General features: G+C 42.7%; 1 protein-coding gene across 3 annotated transcripts in view; it reads right to left on the minus strand.

Moving 5' to 3' along the window:
* CTTNBP2 (cortactin binding protein 2) overlaps positions 1 to 12,342 on the minus strand; it is a 171,494-nt gene extending 159,152 nt beyond the window's left edge. For all 3 annotated transcript variants that reach the window (XM_075014950.1, XM_075014941.1, XM_075014960.1), the window contains exon 1: positions 12,229 to 12,342. In XM_075014950.1, the coding sequence (XP_074871051.1) occupies positions 12,229 to 12,291 (63 nt within the window). In that variant the 5' untranslated portion in view covers positions 12,292 to 12,342. The remainder of the gene's footprint in view (positions 1 to 12,228) is intronic.
* Between the last annotated feature and the right edge of the window lie 5,692 nt (positions 12,343 to 18,034).

Genomic DNA, 18,034 nt, shown 5'->3' on the forward strand with positions numbered 1-18,034 from the left:
AATGGCTATCGTATTCTATAACAATTGCAATTTGAGGGCTGCAAGACTAAACTCATTGACTTACATGGTGGTGGTGACAAAGGCCTGAAATGACTGGGTCAAGATCTACATCCAGAAGAAATTGTTACAATCTTTGCACCATGAACACAAACACAGGCAACATCGCCTGAGAATCCAAAGCAATCAGAATTCTAAGCTAAGCCTTTTAGCTTTCATTTCCCTTCCTCCTTTTTTCCAATAGCCAATACTGAAATTTGAACAACACTGCAACAGTCCACTTTCAGTTAACCTTTTAACAGAGCTGTTCCAATCATTTACTATGGATGCTGCTTGTAGACGCTCACCAGTCCATGATGAGTACAAATTTGCAGTGGCCAAAGAGCAAAAAAGCAAATAAATTTACTACTTCCACTGAATGAAGGCAGCAAACACAGCAAGTGAAAAGCTGCAATCCTGTTTTTAAGGTGAATTTGACAGCAGACTGGCCCAGTGATACTACTGCTTTCTCAAAATGGGAGTAGAGCAGATGAGCTGTTCCTTCTCCACCATGGGGTAGGAGACAAAGTTGCCCAAACACGCATGCTTCAGCTACAACACAGGAAGCCAGTGAACATGTGGCTACACGTGTAGCTAATAATCACTGGGTCAATTTTGGCCCTCGTTACAGACTATTATTTTTCAAAACTAAAAAGGCTGTGAATATTGTTATCTGAAAGCTTGGAGGTGCTCCTTTCACAGGAGAAAATAGCCGGCATGAGAAATTTAAATAGTCGTTAAGAGAGGTACCACTAAATTAAGTCTTAAGAAATATCTAGCAATTATAGGTACCTCAGTTTACAGATATCCAACTTGCCACATCCTAAGAGAGCTCGATTTTCAGAGAGCTGAACCTCAAAACCCAATGATAATGAAAGTTTGGGCCACTGACAAGTATATTATGACAGCAGGGGGTGTGTGGAGGGGCTAGGGAATTAGTGCATGACCCACACTAAACTATAATTACTTTGCTTGTTCTGTTTTTGAATTATTTTGTAATTTGAAAAAACTTGCCACCCACCCTGAAATTAGTTCAGGTGAAATTGACTTGCAGGCCAGAATCTCATTTATCTGTACATGAGAAACATCAGGGCAAGCTTCCCCAGGCTCCTCAGCCTCTAAGAGACAATGAACAGGACTACTATTAGTGTTAATTTTAGTGACTTCTGCAACAGAGACAGAGTCCATCAACTCTTTTCAAATAGACCAGCGGAAATATGTAAATACCAGTAAAGAAAGTGGTAAATGCTTGAAACCCTTCACTTTAATGCTCTTTGTTCTTGTTAGTCCACATCCAGCTCAAGCTGAGAGCAGAATTGTACACTGGAGGCAAGAAGTTCCCAGCCTCCTTTCCCAGAGTCCCCTCCTTAGCAGCTATGATGCCAAGTGGTCACAAAAGCAGCAGGTCACTTTGAAAGCTTCTTTTTCTTGTTCTGCATTCTCACACATGCAGAATCAACCTCTCTCATTACTTATTTTAAAACGTTCTATAGTACGATGGTTGGCACCCAGAGACTGAGGGCCCAGAGAAGGTTTCATGGGGTCTGCCAAGCAGGTTCAGTGTTAAACCTGCTGAGGCCCAGAGCAGAAAACCGAAGTCCTACTGCAGCAGGCTGGAGCTCAGAAGCTTGACTTCTACCACCTCGGGGTGCATGGAAGCCCAAGCAACTTAGCTTTGCCATGATTCGTTTAAAACAAGCCCCCAGGCAACTGCTCGGCTTGCTACCTCTTAATGCTGGCACCAGCTTTTATATGCAAAAAAACAAAAACAAAAACCACCCTTATTTGGGCCCAGCTGCACTATGGAGATTTTATAGCATGTCCAAAGAAAGCTAGACCCCTGTGCTGCAGCACTCACTGCAGTAACAGAGCACATTACATAGATCATCATTATACCATGTCAAGTGATCTATTCTATTTTCTTCCCTCCCTCTCAGCCGTAAAATTCCCTATCACATCTCTCCTATACCTAGCTCAGCTCTGCAGCCACCAATATCAGCTGGACGTGTTTCTTCTTGTATGGCCCACACAGCAGCTGTGCCTGAGTACTCCACAAACCATTACTCTTATAGCAGCCCCATGAAGTAGGGACATATTCTTGTCCCCATTTTACAGATGGGGAATTGAGATATGTTGAGTGACTTGTTCAAAGTCACACAGACAGTCTGTATGGCAGAGCCAGAAAGTGATTCATGATTTTCTCACATCCATCCAATGCTGTAAGTACAAGATCATTTTTGCTCTTCTAACAGGTTCGCACATGGGCCCCTCAGCATCTGTGCCCTTTTGAACCTCACATAACATTCTTGTGCAAGCACCCCTGCCCTTTGTTGTCAGTATCAGTTCCCACCGCTTCCTATATACAGAGGTTCAGTCCTGTCTGCTCAGAGACTTATCTTCTGCAGTTAGCTATGGAGCTCTTCCTCCCACTCCATGGCTGCTCCCCTTCCTCTCACTTTTTTTCTTCCTGCCAGGCTTTTGTAGCTCTGTAACTAATGAGGCCTCTGCCTCCTCTGGGTTGGTTTACTCTGCCATCTCCAACTACTCTCTCCTGGTGCGGCCAAGCTTTGGCTCACTCTTCTCACCAACATTGTCACAGCTCTCTACACAATTCATCTCTTTGTCCCTGATGATGGTTCAGATGAGTACGGCCAAAGGAGGAAAGGGATGTGGCCACTAGGGGGCAGTGCAGTCTCCCCCCACCAGGTCCAGACTTCAGTCTGTCAAGAATTAAAGTGTATTAAAAATCCCCATTGATACACTGGCAGTACCTCCCTGGTAAAGAGTTCTGCTTAGCAGGAACATGGACAAATGAATTGGTCTGAAGAAAAGCTGTTTAGAATCACCCATTTTTATCATGATTTACACGGGCGAGCAGAAAAACCTTGATTTCCCTATCTGATTTCAACTATGTCATACTTCTTATGTCATACTTCTTCAACAGACATACTTCTTAAGCTATTTTCCTAAGGAAAGATTTATTTGTATTGGTTGGTAACCATTAAATCATTTTGATTTGTACCAAAATAAAGCCTTAGAATGAAGTTTAAGGCAACTTTTGTGATCCAAGAGGATCTAGTGCATCTGTATATTTAAACACACACACACACACACACACACACACCCCCCACCAAATGACATTAATTTTTTTGTTATTTAGAAAATGGTCAATATTGCATTTATTTTTACTTTTGTCACATGGATTCGGATGGAAATGCCAATTCAATTAAAAAGTCACATTTAACAAAACAGCTGTAAAACTGGATACATAAGATAAATGTTTTGACAAATGTTATCAGAACATTCTCCATTTAAAACAAACAAACATTCATTCAATGAAAAGAAGCATCTTTAGAAAGTGAACTGTCTTAATTCTTTCAGGTAGATCTCATCCTCCTGGATCCACACTCGCTGTTTGTTCATAAACTGAAAAATAAAAAATGTTCTCCTGCTTCTCCAATCAGTTTCTTAACTTACAGTGAATTAGTCATTGAACTGAACTAGTTGAATAAACTGAAATGAAGAAAATATACTCTCTTGCAAGAAGATCCTGCTGTCAGAAGCCAGTTTAGCATTTCAACAAACTCTGGTTCCAGATGCTCTCTAGCCAGTAACTTCTAACTGTACTGCTGTTCCTGTTATTTTGAAGCTTGGCAGCAAACATACTGATCAATTTTTATACTTAATTTAAATTGATTTTAGAGCTAATAAGTTAGTCCTTCACTTGTCAAACCAAAATCGAATTTTTAAAAAATCCAATTTTAAATTATTTTTATCCATCCTAGAGCTCAGTTGAGATGTGAGCAATTACTTATCCTACTAATAACCAGAAACATCTATTCAAGACCAAAGATGAAATTATAAGCATTTCAAATGGGAACTTGATCAGGAGATGAAGAAAATTTATTAATAAAAATATATACAAACCAAAGCATATAAATGATAGCAGCAACAAGTAATTATGAGGCACAGCCGGTCAACGTAATTTATGTTTAGCTGAGATAATACATTCGGTCTCTTTTTGCTTGTGTATTTCTTAGCTAACTTTCTACCATGATTTATTCTGAAAGCTTTTTTATTCTTCAGAAAGGAGATGATAAAAGATTAAAATCCTTCCCTTCTTAACTAGATTTGGCTACCAGCCTGTCAAGATTTTCTTGATAATTGAAGTCTGTACTGCCAATAGGACAGCAGAGACACAAGCACAGCTTAAAACAAAAAAGCAGTCCAGTAGCACTTTAAAGACTAACAAAATAATTTATTAGGTGATGAGCTTTCGTGGGACAGACCCACTTCTTCAGATCTGAGCCATACCAGAAAAGTCTGGTACGTCTATGATCTGAAGAAGTGGGTCTGTCCCATGAAAGCTCATCACCTAATAAATTATTTTGTTAGTCTTTAAAGTGCTACTGGACTGCTTTTTTGTTCTGATAGTACTGTTTACAGACTAACACGGCTCTCTCTCTGTTACTATACAAGCAGTTTGTTTATATGGTTATATTTTACATCTGAAATATTTAAAAAAAATTCAGAATTGGCAGGAATAGCTTGCAGTACAATTGCAGGGTTTGCAATTTCCAAAAATCAGATGTATGTGGTGCAAGACAACAGATATTTGGAGGACCAGGGGAGACAGTATTCCCTGGCTTTGATGTCTAAAATAAGATAATTACTTGACCTAATTAATTGCATCCCTTTGCAAAAAAAGGTAGTGTAATTATAGATCTAATATTGTACCAGATGCATAATGCTACTCTTGACTTTCAGAGACACAAAGATGGCCATCCATTCATCTTATTCACATAAAAGTATTTTACATCCCTCAACAGGCAGCATACAATCCTGTTGGGCAAGCTAGGGCTACCTGACTAGACAAAAGAATTCTAACATGAGGTAGCCATAGAAATATATGGATTTATTATATATATATCTGATTGTGCTGTCATTTAAACTCCCACACACTTCCCAGCCTGCCTTGGAAGCAGGGGGTCTTCACCATAACTGTCTTGCTTAAGTTTTTGTTTTGCCTCAGAGTTGCTGTTGCAGTTACCTGAGCAATATATATAAATCAAAATAGAAATGAAATACCAGCAATGCAGCTTCTGTTTATAAGAAAGATAAGAAATGAGCAGGTAGGCAGTATTAGGAATATAAAAGGGAGCAATACAATAGTTTTTTTCCTCATGTTCATCAAATTGTTTAGTAAAAACTATTGCCTTTTCAGACTGAAAAAGCAACCTCCCTAACATACTGAGCCTCCATCATGGCACATTAAAATCAAACAGAGCAATATTTTGTTTCGCTACAGCCAATATATGCTGCATTAGCAGCTCCCCACTCACGGTCTTCTGAGATTTAGTTACAATACTTTTAGCACTGAGCCTGTAAATTGCCGTTCCGTTATACTGGTTTTACAACTGAGATGTTTGAACATGTTGCTACAGGGTGAAATTTAGTAAGAAAATTCAATCTTTTCCCTCATCCCCAAAACACTAAATTTTAAGATGAGTTTTCAACTGAAGTTTAAGTGTTCTAAAATAACATCTCATTTTTTAAAAAAATCCAATTCTGCAAGGAGTTAGTGTGGCCTAGTAATTGAAACATTCTTTGCCTGCTTTTACCTCATACCAGGATGGGGGTCCTTTCTTGGATCAGGGTCACCAACCCACAAAAAAGTCAGTCACAGGCCACATAAAAGTAAGAACTAAAACCACAAAACCATCAGTGGTGTGGCCTCTGACTCAGATACCTCATCTCCCTCATGCTCCAGCATCATAGGCAAGGGTGTGGAGAAGCGGGATGGGGGGACTGCTTGGGAACAGGTGTGGGGTCTGGGTAGGAGGGAGGATGCAGGAGTGGGCTAGGGGTGGGTGGGAGACTTCAGCAGTGGGTTGGGGATCTGGGTAGAAGGGTGGGTATGTAAGTGAGCTGGGCAGACATCTCATCTCCAGCCTGATCCTGAACACCTCCCCATTGCTGTCCCTGATTTTTTCCAGGGATAAGAAGCTCACAATAGAGAGTGGATTTTTTACCAGCAGAACCAAGTCTTCACTACTGTTTTCCTGTGATGAATAGGCAAATGACCAACCATTTTGCACTTTCAAGACTGCTCATTTGCATCAAGCTGCCAGCACTAGGGGCGAGTATAGCATTAGCCAGTATGAATAAACTAATAGCTAAAATCATTGGCTACACTATACAGATTTCACAGAGAGACTAGCATTTCTCAAATTGGGAGTCCCTTACCCAAGAGTATTGTGGGTGGAGGGGGCAGAAAAAGATATAAGATTACTTTAGGTGGTCTCAACCTTACTTTTAGAACTGTTTTAAATCTTTCAAAAATGTCAATTTTTTTTGGCAAAATAGTTGACAAATTTAGTGATTGAAATATCAAACACTCCATTTTTCACTGAAGAGTTGTAGAAATTCCTTCATGAAAAACCTGAAATGCATAAGGCTCAATCCTGCAAACACCTATACTTAATACCTGTGGCTATTATTTAAGAACAAGAAGGACTATTAAGATCATCTCTCCTAACTTCCTGTACAAAACAAACCAAAAAGTTTCTCCAGCTTATGTATCAAGCCTAAAACTTCTGCTTGAGCTACAAGCTTTCATCAGAAGAAATACAGCCAGTCCTGGAAATACAGACTTGAAGTGACTGAGTCTTCATCACATTCCCAGGTTGTGCCAGGAGCTATTTACCCTCATTGGTAAGAATGCACCTTACTTCTAGTATGATTTTTGTCTAGTTTGATTCTTCAACCGATGGATCTCATTATGCCTTCTAATACTAGATTGGAAGATCCATCTACCACCTGAAATGTCTTCCTTGTGTAGATACATGTGTAACCCCAGAGGCACTGAGACCACTGACAAGTGAGAGTGAAGTCTCTGCTCTACAGCCTCACTCAGGAGTCAACTACCTTTTAGCTGGTGTGACAGAGCACAGCCCACTTGGGGGTGGGCAGGGGTAGGAAGGAGAGGTCTGAAATTTTCTAAGGGGGAACAGCACAATCAGCTGCTGAGTGTCAAGCTCATTCATCTCATACAAAAGCTGTTGAAATGTTAGTTTGTGTGTATATTCACATTTCCATAATGTGTATTCACATTTCCATAACAATTAATAAAGTTTTTACATTTATAGACAGACATTCTCTCACACATTCCAAAAGGGTTTCCCACCCCCATATGAATGCAACCAGAATTTCTCAGTTTGGATTACATGGGGTGGGAGGACTGCTAATTACAGGGACAAAAAGCAGGGCCAATGTAAACAGTTTGCTCACCCTTGTAATAGAATACAAAGCTTTAGCTCATAAAGGTTGCAGGTTCATTTCCCTCCTGACAACAACTCAGGTTAATCAGCCTTACCCTTGTAAAGTGATCAAATAATTTCTTTACCTTCTCCTAGATAAGGTAAGTAGATTGAGCTTCTTCAGTTTCTCTTTCTGATTGCTTTCCAATTTGTCAACGTCTTTGAAGTGTGGTCATCACAACTGGATGCATTATACGAGTACTGGTTTCACAAATGCTGTCTACAAAGGTAATACCACCTCCCTACTCCTCCTTGACACACCCCCGCTTACATATCCATGAATTGCATTTTCCTCCTTAGAAACAGCATTGTGCCTGGAGACACAGTTTAATTTGTTATCAACCAAGACTCATGTCATTGTCAGTGTCACAATTTTCCAGGATACAGTCCCTAATCATAAGTAGGATCTTGTATTCTTTGTTCCTGTCCTATGTCATTGCATTTAGTAGTGTTAAAACATGGTTCAAATGAGGTAAGCTTTTAAAGTAAGCCAGATCAGTGTACGAACTCATATGTCCTAATCACTATTTAGTATTCAACCACTCAGTGGTCTTCTGAAAGCTTTCCTATCAGTTTTTGCATATTTTCTTCCAAATTACTGATAAAGATACTAGATAACACTGAGTCATGAACAGATCCCTGTCAGAATCCACTAGAAGTACCTCACCAACATGATAGTTCCTCATTTACAATAATTTTTTGCACCATCCGTTTTTAATCCATTTAACACAGGCTGGATTTTATATAATGCTTTTTTAAAAAAATATTCAAGAATGTCACGCATGACAAAGACAAACGCCAGTTACCTATAGCAACCATTCTTGTGATCTGACTAAGTTTTACAATACCTATTTTCCATAAAATCATGTTGATCAGCATAAGAGATCATAGCATAATTTAATCCTTAATCCTTTGTTGATGACATCCCATATCAATCTTCCCTTGATTTTGCTGGGGACTGATGTCAGGTTAATCAACCTATGATTTCCTGAATCATCTCATTTATCTTTTTAAATATTGCTGCAACGTTAGTTTTCCCAGTCTTCTGGAACTTCACCTGTGTTACACGATGTGATTTTGTTGGTTTGTTTAAAAAAAGAAAAATATTAATGGCTCAGAAAACTCCTCATCAATCTTTTACTACTCTCAGGTAAGAGGTATGCAGTCCAACATTCAAATATGTTTAATTTTATAGTCACTATTTAACATCCTCCCTCATTACTGATGTAGTAAGAAAAATGTCATTAGCACAGGAAAATATGAATACACCATTCTGCTTCTTTACAAATTCAAAACCAAATATTTAAACTTTTATATAATGATTAATAACTTTACCGTGCTTGTCCGGTAGCAGGCCTAGCCCATTGCTAAGATTTAGTGCAGTGGTAGACAACCTGTGGCCTGCAAACTGTATGCAGCCCATCAGGGCTCTATAGGTGGCCCACAAGACATTTTGTTTATTATTACCCAAAGACAGGGTTGCCAGATTCCTCTGGGTTTTTTTTTTTCTAACAGTATTAGTAAAGTCACAAACGTAAAGCAAGGGGCACATGAAGTGAGGTATGTGCTAACTGCACAACACTGATTGTGAGAACTGCAGAAGGAGCACACATCCAAAGTGCTGCTATGGTTTAGGAGGCACACCCTGCAAATTCTAGGTACATAAGTGCAGTTAATAAACAGTCTCTCTGGTTGGGGTAGTTTTGCTATGACAATTTTGTGGCCCGCTGAAATGATGGAGGGCCACTCCTGCAGCCCGAATTCAGAAGCCTAGTTTGTCCACTGCTGATTTATTTGATAGAATCATAGAATACTAGAATTGGAAAAGACCTCAAGAAGTCCAGTCCCCTGCCTTCACAGCAGGGCCAAGCACCATCTATACCATCCCTGTTATATATTTATTCAACCTGTTCTTAAATAATCTCCAGTGAGGGAGAGTCTACAACCACCCCCAGCAATTTAGTCCGGTGCTTAACCACCTTGACAGTTAGGAAATATTTCCTACTGTCAAAGCTAAACCTCCCTTGCTGCACTTTAAGCCCACTGCTTTTTGTCCTATCATCAGAAACTAAGGAGAATAATTTTTCTCCCTCCTCCTTGCAACACCCTTTTAGGTATTTGAAAGCTGCAATCATGTCCCCTCCTAGCCTTCTCTTTTCCAAATTAAGGAAACCAAATTATTTTAATCTGCTCTCACAGATCACATTTTCTACACCTTTAATCATTTTAGTTGCTCTTCTCCACATCTTTCCTGAAACGTGCCCAGATCTGGACATATCAGTGCAGAGTAGAGTGGAAGAATTACTTCTTGTGTCTTGCTCACAGCACTGCTGTTCATGCATCCCAAAATTGTGTTTGGGATTTTTTGCCACAGTACCACATGTTTGACTCATACTCAGCTCCTGGTGCACCATGACCCCTAGATCTCGCTTTCTACAGTATTCCATCCTAGGGAGTTTCTTCCCATTTTATGTGTGTGAAACTGATTGATCCTCTCTCAATGGAGGACTTCGAGTTTTCCTTATTGGACTTCATCCTACTTGCCCTCAGACTCTTCATCCAGTTTGTCCACATCATTTTGAATTCTGACCCTGTCCTCCAAAGCACTTGCTTGGTATCATCTGGAAACTTGATAAGTGTACTTTCTTTTCCATTATCTAAATCACTAATGAAGATATGGGACATAAACTGGCCCCAAAACTGAGCCCTTATGCAACCCCACTTGTTATTCCCTTGCAGCATGCCTGTGCAACATTAATGGCTTTGTGATGTTGTGACTCCACTTCCTGTACTGCAGTTATTCCTGATAAAGACAGGTGTGAGAACAGATTCGGATATACTTGCCTTCATTTTTCCCCACTGTGATTATTGCCATGACAACAATGTATATACCCACTTTTTTTTTTTTTTTTTTGCATACCAGCTGCAGCACCTAGTTTAGGGGGGAAAGAATTTGGGCTTCATTCCCAACTGTAGCACATAAAAATAAATAAAAATACTCCACTCTTTTTCAGTCAAATTCCTTGCACACACATGAAGAGGTAGGACCATCTCTTCCATAGTCTTCTGTAAGTTTTCCAAGAGCAGCCAACCAAGAGCTAAATATTATTTTTGTTGGTGTTGTGCCAAAATATCCAGAAACTGTAGTTTTCATCAAATACCTATAAAACTGAAGAGCAGTCTAGCTGAACTAGCTATCACCACTTGCTCTAAATTGTTCATTACGTTGTCTAGGCATTCAAAATTCCAACCAACATAATTATCAAACCAAATTAAACACTCCACTGGAAATCTTGCTGAACTTCAAGATACTAATAATTCCAGTACCCTGGCAATAACCCCAAAACACTGATTTCTTTTTATTTAGAAGAGAATAATTTTACTACTAGTGGTCCTTTAAAAAAAAAACCACACACACACACACACACTCCTATATGCCCTTCACCATCCTGGTTTTGTTCTACCTGAGCATCACTTTGGATTGAGCTAAAAGAAGTGAAATATAGGCATCAATACAAAGGTTACAACATAGCTTAAGGGGAAAAATAGAGGTCAAGGAATTTAAACATCTGAACGATAAGTGGCAAACTAAAAATAAGATTTTTCACTAAATGAGTATCCAAGGTTAGGCTTCTGAACAAGTATTTAGGCAATCGAAGTACCTGGCCCAAGTTATACTCATTTAAAAAAAAAAAGTCAGTCAGTTTATTCAAATGGCTAAATATGCCAATGCTTGAACAAGTAAATATGTTGCTAATGTTATCTGAATGGCCTGAAGTTTCTAAAGCCAACAATGTTTAAAAATACTTAGACACATTTTGGAATGTCATAATATTCTTCATGTTTACATTTTTATTTTAAAAAAGCTAAGAACTTAAGTATAAAGTTCCCTTTAAAACACTAAGTAGCATGTCAATTTGAATTCAGAACAGTTTATTGATATTAATTTGGAAATAGGTCAGACTTTTGACAGGTTGGTCATTTTATGGACATTCATCCTGAAAGTTATTTTCAGAACGAACATTCAAATCCTAGATTGAAGTCCAAAAAGTGCTCTTCATTTGAGAGCAAAACGCAGGAAGATTTTTAAAAATCCTGTAAGGAATAGTTAATATACAACTGTGTGAGACGTTTCATGGAAAGACATGCTGATCTCTAGTCTTGGGGCAATAGCCTCACATGGATCCTATGTAAGGAAACGGGGAAATGTAGGGGCTCGGACAGGCCAAGCAACGCGTTTTCACAAACGCAATTTAATGCTGTTTGTAAGGGTATAATGTGATTGTAGCTTTTGCCAGGCAGTTCTCATTAATCCGACCAGTCCGGGAGTGGAAGGATTAAATCCCCAGGCATGTGTCCTAGAAACTGACTCAGTTTAATAGAAAACCAAGAGAAACAGCCACAGCAGGCAGACCACCGGCAGCCCCGCTCGCCTTACCCGCCGAACGGGAGCAGTGCGCCGCCCCAGCCCTGGGGGATTGTTTAACTCTCCGCTCCAGCTGAGCGTGGGGCGGCCTGACGGGAGCCCCCGGCTCGGCTCCAAGCAGCGGCAGCCCGAGCACCCGGCGGGGGAAGACTCTGCCCGGCGCTGGGAAGCGCCGCGCCCGCTCTGCCCCCCCGCCCGGCGGCTGCTGCTGGCGGGGGCTCGGACGCGCGCCGGGCGACTCGGGGAGCCGCGCGCCTGGCAGGGAGCCCGCGCCGCGCGGGGGACGGGAACGGGGCCCGGCGCCCGGCGCCCGGCGCCGGCCAGGGCGCTCCTCCGCCGGCGCCCCGCGAACCCCTCCCCGCCCCGCCCGGGCGCCCCCCGGGGAGAGTTATCGCCTCTGAGGCTCGGCGCTCCCCTCCCTGCCCGCCCCCCACGCCGCCTGGTTACCGCTGCCTCCGGCGCCTCCTGGCAGCCAGAGCCGGGCTCCCCGCTCGCCCCCTCCGTCGCCATCTTCCCGCTGGATGCGGCGGCTCCGACTCCGAGCGAGCCGCGGAGCCGAGTGGCCGCCCCCGCCGCAGCCAGGCGCTCCCCCCTCCCCGCCGCCCCGCCCCGGCCCAGGCCCAGCCCCAGCCCCAGCCCCAGCCCCAGCCCAGCCCGCCCCGGCAGCCTTAACCCGCTGCGCGCCAGGCCGCAGTGCGGGGCCGCCCAGGGCGCTGCCTCGTCCGCGCGCGCCACAGGGCCCAGCCCACCTGCCCGAGCGGCTCCTACGGCTCCTGTGGCGAGGGGGAGAGCGGCGGGGACGGCCCATCCCGGCTTCTTTCGGGAGGGAAGGCGCGAGAGAGCAGCCAACCCAGCCCCGCTCGTCCCCCTCGTGCCGTGGGCCGAGCCGCGGTCACCTTCCGCTGCTCGTCAGACCCACCTTTAACGCCTCCATGCCGGAGCTCGGGCAGGCCGCTGTGCCTGAATTGCTTCCACCACCCGCGCCGCCTCCCTCCCCGCCTGAGCAGCGGGTGTTCTCGCTCCCTGCCTGACTCCGCTTGTGGACCTCGGTTAGCCGGCTGTGCCTTGGGACTGGATCTGCCGTTAGCCTCACTTCGCTTCCTCCAGCACCGCTTTTAACCTCACCTCAGCCTTGCCGGGGCTGATCCTCTTCTTCAGAGCGCGCACCCTCAGATAGTAATGGATGATCCCTTGCATTTGATTTCGCCAAAAACTGGGATCACAAAAAGCAAGCAGTCCTGCAGCACCTTAAAGACTAACACATTTATTTAATAGGGCACGAGTTTTGTGGGTCAGACCCACTTCTCCAGAGGTCTCACGTGGGAAATAAATTGGTTAATCTTTAAGGTGCTACAGAACTGATTGTTGTTTTGTGAAGCTACAGACTAAGGTGGAGATCCCTCTGAGACCCAAAGTCTGTTCTATGTAGTAACAAAAGCAAAATGCATGTGATCTTTATACATACTCTTCAGTTACCTAGAAATTCAGTAAGCAGAGAAAACTTCAAGTATGTGCACTGAGCATAATAACCTGGTGACCATAATAATCTGTACCTAGGATCATTACAAAGCATAAGGCTACAGCGAAATAAAGTGTTTTTGATGTAAAAAAAAATTGTCCTGTCTCCCCACTCCAGACAATGAGGCCTATAAGTGACTTTATAGATGGATCACAGAGGCGAGTTCCACACTCACCACTCCATGTTAATTGATCTAGAGCTGCAAACCACTTAGGTTATGTCTGTATTAGAGGGTTTTCTCAGCAAAACTAATGTTTTGCCAACAAAACCCATGGAGTATCCAGATTCTCAAGGAGTTCTGTCAACAGAGCTCAACACTTTTATCGACAGCTGTACCTTGCTCCCCACAAGGAATAATGCCTCTGTTGAGTGATCTATTGACAGAAAGCCTGTCTGGATGTTCCAGGTGGCCCTCTGTCAACAGACGGGGCTTCTACCACACCAGGCAATGCTGTCTGCTGGGCTTCCTGTTAGCTGTTTTGCCCAGCTGCACTCTGTCGACAGAAGATTTGACGGACAATATCTTCTGATAAAAACTTCTGTTGGTAAATCCCTGTGATCTAGATATAGCCTTAGTGTCCTCAGTGCCAAAAGTCCAGTTCTGCTTAATCCTCTTTTAGGACATGACTCATTCTTTGTTTGGCTGACACTAAGAAGTATGTTGCACTTTGCCATAGATGAACTCTGTGAAACAAAGAACAGGTTTCAATTCTTGCACTGTAAAATGTATCAAAGCAGGTACAATTCATAACAACATAACATAAAAAACAGGGCAAATAAGCTTTGGAACTCACACCGTTGGGTGGGCAGTTCACAGAGGGGTATGGAAACTGGCTTTGTACTTTTGATGTGTTTGTTCAATTTTTATTTATTTGCACTGCAGTATGACCTACAGTCAAGGATCAGGAACCAAGTGTGCCAGGCAATGTACACATAAAACAAAGATGGTTTCCTCCCTCCCCCCCACCCGAGCTTTTACAGGTTGGTTGCTTAATGAACACGAACAGAAAAAAGTATTGCCCACTGTTGTGATTTTTATTGTCTACTAATATTTGGTGCTTTTTTTGACGCTCCTTGGCATTATACAAATACATGAGAATCTTTTCTTTCACTAAAAAATAAGATTTATTAATATTAGTTTTCACAGTTGCAGAGAAAAAAGAAGGAAAAGTGAAAATGTTCAAAATCCCTAAGATAAATAAACATGACTCCAAAGGAATTACCTTTAATAAAAACCTCATGATAGAAGCATGGCTGATTCAGGACTCAATTAATACTGTATAAATAAAATTCCTTTTGCAACTAGCTGTGCCTCTTTGCATCCTGTGAATTCTCTCTAAGCTGGGCTGTCACTTAAAATTGGTTTGTCAACCTTGTAAACACTGCTATTTAACACCATTCCTGCTGGTATCTCATTTTAACTTTCTTATTTTTTAAGATACAACCTACTAACCATCTTAATACAGGTGATGGATCTCTGTGCAGAGAGCAGGCTGTGCGTGCACAGCTCCTGGCCAGCCTTCCTTGGAGCATGGGGAATAGGGCAATGATAGGGACCTGCAGCAATGCCTTGTAAAAATCAAAGAGCTGCAGCAGGGACATCAGATGGGAAGGGTGCTAGGAGTTCTCACCACAGTCAGTGATTTTTCTCTAAGTTATTACAAAGCACCAGTAACCATGGTATCTGGTGCTACCTCTTTTAACCCCATAGTTGCCAACACAGCACATCTCTATTCTAGCCAAAATTGCATCATTTATGTCACATACTGCTGCGACCATACAGCCTTAAAGTTTAGGTAGTGTTTTCTTTTATCAATTACTGGGTGACAAATTATCAAAACAACAATGAATATCAAATTAATCACATTTTACCATCAGAGATTTGAGTATTAATCACTCTTTCCCAACAGACGATAAATTTAGAAATGATTTCTGACAAGAAGGGGGAGCAAATCTGAGGCAGTAGAAATAAAAAGGATAAACAGACCATCAGGATTCTAGCTAAAGACCCAGCCTCACACAATAAAGCTTTATCATATCCTCTAGGCACTGGAATTGGTTTAATCTCCTGTTGTGACATAAGAGATGAGGGGTTCTTCGGTATGAAAGTGAAAATATTTATTTTCTCATGCCAATAAATTAATCAATGCAAAATTTAAAAGGCTGTCGTTGATGGTCATCAGTTATTCCAGCACAAGCTGAATGGCGATATGCTTAACTCCTTGTCATGACAGTGCTTAGGTCCTTTACTGATGGCACCACAGTATTTAGTTACAGAGTAACCATGTGACAGACTGCTGGCTAAGAAGAGTGAACCACAGCTCTGTCGTGCAAACTGCAGCAGAAAAGGTAATTGGAACTGTCTGAGTAGGTCCAACCTGAAACGTAAATGGGGAACATCTGTAGGCCTTGTTAGCCACAGGGCTATGTAAGCCTGGCAGGGAGGCAGAGGAAAGAAGGGTAATGAAGAGGGCTGTGTGCCTCAGCTAGTTGCAGGAACAAGTATTTTTATCCCCCAGTGGGCTTCAACTGGGAACTCTCTAGAGCTTGGTGTAGGAGCTTCTACAGTTGGGCAATAAGGCCTTATGGCATTGCACCCCAGACAAGCCTAAAACTTGTAACGCCAATGGACCTGGGTCCTCAACAGGAGGGAATGAACCTGTGATCTTAGGGGCTAAAGCCATGTGCTCTACCACATGAGAGAGAGGGTAGTTGGCTGTCAGCTATCTATGCCTAGAGGACATACATTCTTTCTCTGTGTAAGTGGTTTAGGTGCCACTACATGGGACAGAGAACCACACCCATGTCGGTGTGTGGGTTACATACTTCCTCTAGCTGAGGAAGAGGCTCCTGAGCTTCAGAGACCCAGTTGGCTATGTCTACACTACAGCCATCTGTTGACAGAAGTCACTACCAGAAAATATCTTCTGACAAACCTTCTGTTGACAAATCATGGCCACGCATGAAAGCAGATCATTCTATCGATCCACTCTGTTGACAGGGAGCCGGACAGATGAACCCTTGACAGAACTGTCAAACAGAAGCACAGCAGGCAGGGCTGCCCAGTGACCCAGAAGCCCAGTCTGTCAACACAGGGTCCGCAGAGTGTCCACATGGCTCTTTTGCTGACAGATTCTGCCTGATGGGGGAGGGGCAGAAGGCTGTCCACAAAAGTGCTGAGTTCTGTCAATTGTATGTTGACAGAGGGCATTTTTAGTGTGGATGCTCCATGAATTTTGTTGAAAATCCAGATGATCCACCTCTTGCAACTGGCGACAAGTGGACTTCAACCTGGAACCTGTGGAGCTTAGTGCATGAGCCTCTAAGGTCTGAGCTAAAAACCATCTCCCTCTCAGCTCAGGCTGTAGAGGAGACTCATTCTTTCTCTCTGTAAGTGGTTTAGGTGCCACTATGTGGGACAGTGAGTCACACCCTGTAGACATGTGGGTTACACTAGCAGTTTCTGAGCTCACTATGCTGAACCTTTGAATATAGAAGGTGGTGTGAACTGACATGGACAATAAAGGACATGGGTGCTTGCCCAAGAAGACCTGTGATTGGTTTGGAAGTTCAAAAGGGGCCCAAAGCAGACAAGCCTATGTGTGAACCTGTTACAGACTATTAGAGAGGCCACACTGCTATGCTGGGCATTGGTCACTGCTTCATAATCAGTGGTACCTATAGTGTTCGGGATTGTTTGAGCTTTTGCTGGACAGAGAGCTCCCTTCTGTAATTATCTCAGCAGTAAAAATTATTCATTCTTTGCTTATGAAGACCATGTCACTGGACTAAGTGGTAATCATTTCCTGACTGTGCCAGAGACATCCTGTCATCCCTCCATCTGGCTTTGGAGACTTGAGCCGCAGGCAGCATAATGCACCAGACCTGGTAAATTGGGGTCAGCAAGGAGCTTTGAATTAGTGAACACTTACCCCTCTTTATGCCCCATGCTGATACTTGTCACCTACGCTCCTAAGATGAGTATGTCTTGTGTCCTCTTGAGGCTGTGTTGTAACAAAAAACACCCTCACTGCTATACCCATGCTAGAGATGAAAATCACTTTTCACCACATGCTCATGCTAAAGGCCTTGTTTACTGTGGTACTGTAGATGCTGGTTTATTTCAGTCCCTATAGTGAGGTAAAGGCAGTTCTGTAGCTGTGGGAGGAATTTTCCTCTTTTACTGCTGGAATGTAGCTAGGCAGCTGGAGAGAATTAACTTTCTTGCTGCTGCTGCTGCCCTAGTGAGCTCAAAATATGGTTAAAAAGGACACACTTCTGCTAGGCTAGATACAACACCCGTGAATTAAATTTGTTTCTTTCCTGTGGTTACAAAACTGGCAGACTAGAGCTGGAAAGTGCAGTCCCTTACCTTCAGGATACTGTTGCTGTGTAGGAGAGTGTCCATTCCCTCCATTATCAAAGAAACTGCCCCCGGCCTCCTCTGGCATGGCATGTTATTTTGCTTTTATAGAACAACAAGAGCGAAGGGAATGAGTCACTGGGTACATTGAACCACCCTGTATCAAGAGGGCTGTCTACCTGGCTGCTGATCACTCTCACTCAGATAACTAAAAATAGTAAAATGGAGTTTCCCCAAGCTTTCATAAAATTAAAAAAGAAATCCATGTGTGAGCTTAGAGCAAACAGGAGATAGTGCAGCCCAAAGAAAAATGCTTACAAAAAGTTAAATGCATGAAAATACGTTAATCATAAAAGACACTCCTCAAGTTC

The sequence above is a fragment of the Carettochelys insculpta genome, chromosome 1, assembly GCF_033958435.1.
Source record: "Carettochelys insculpta isolate YL-2023 chromosome 1, ASM3395843v1, whole genome shotgun sequence".
Lineage (NCBI taxonomy): Eukaryota > Metazoa > Chordata > Testudines > Carettochelyidae > Carettochelys > Carettochelys insculpta.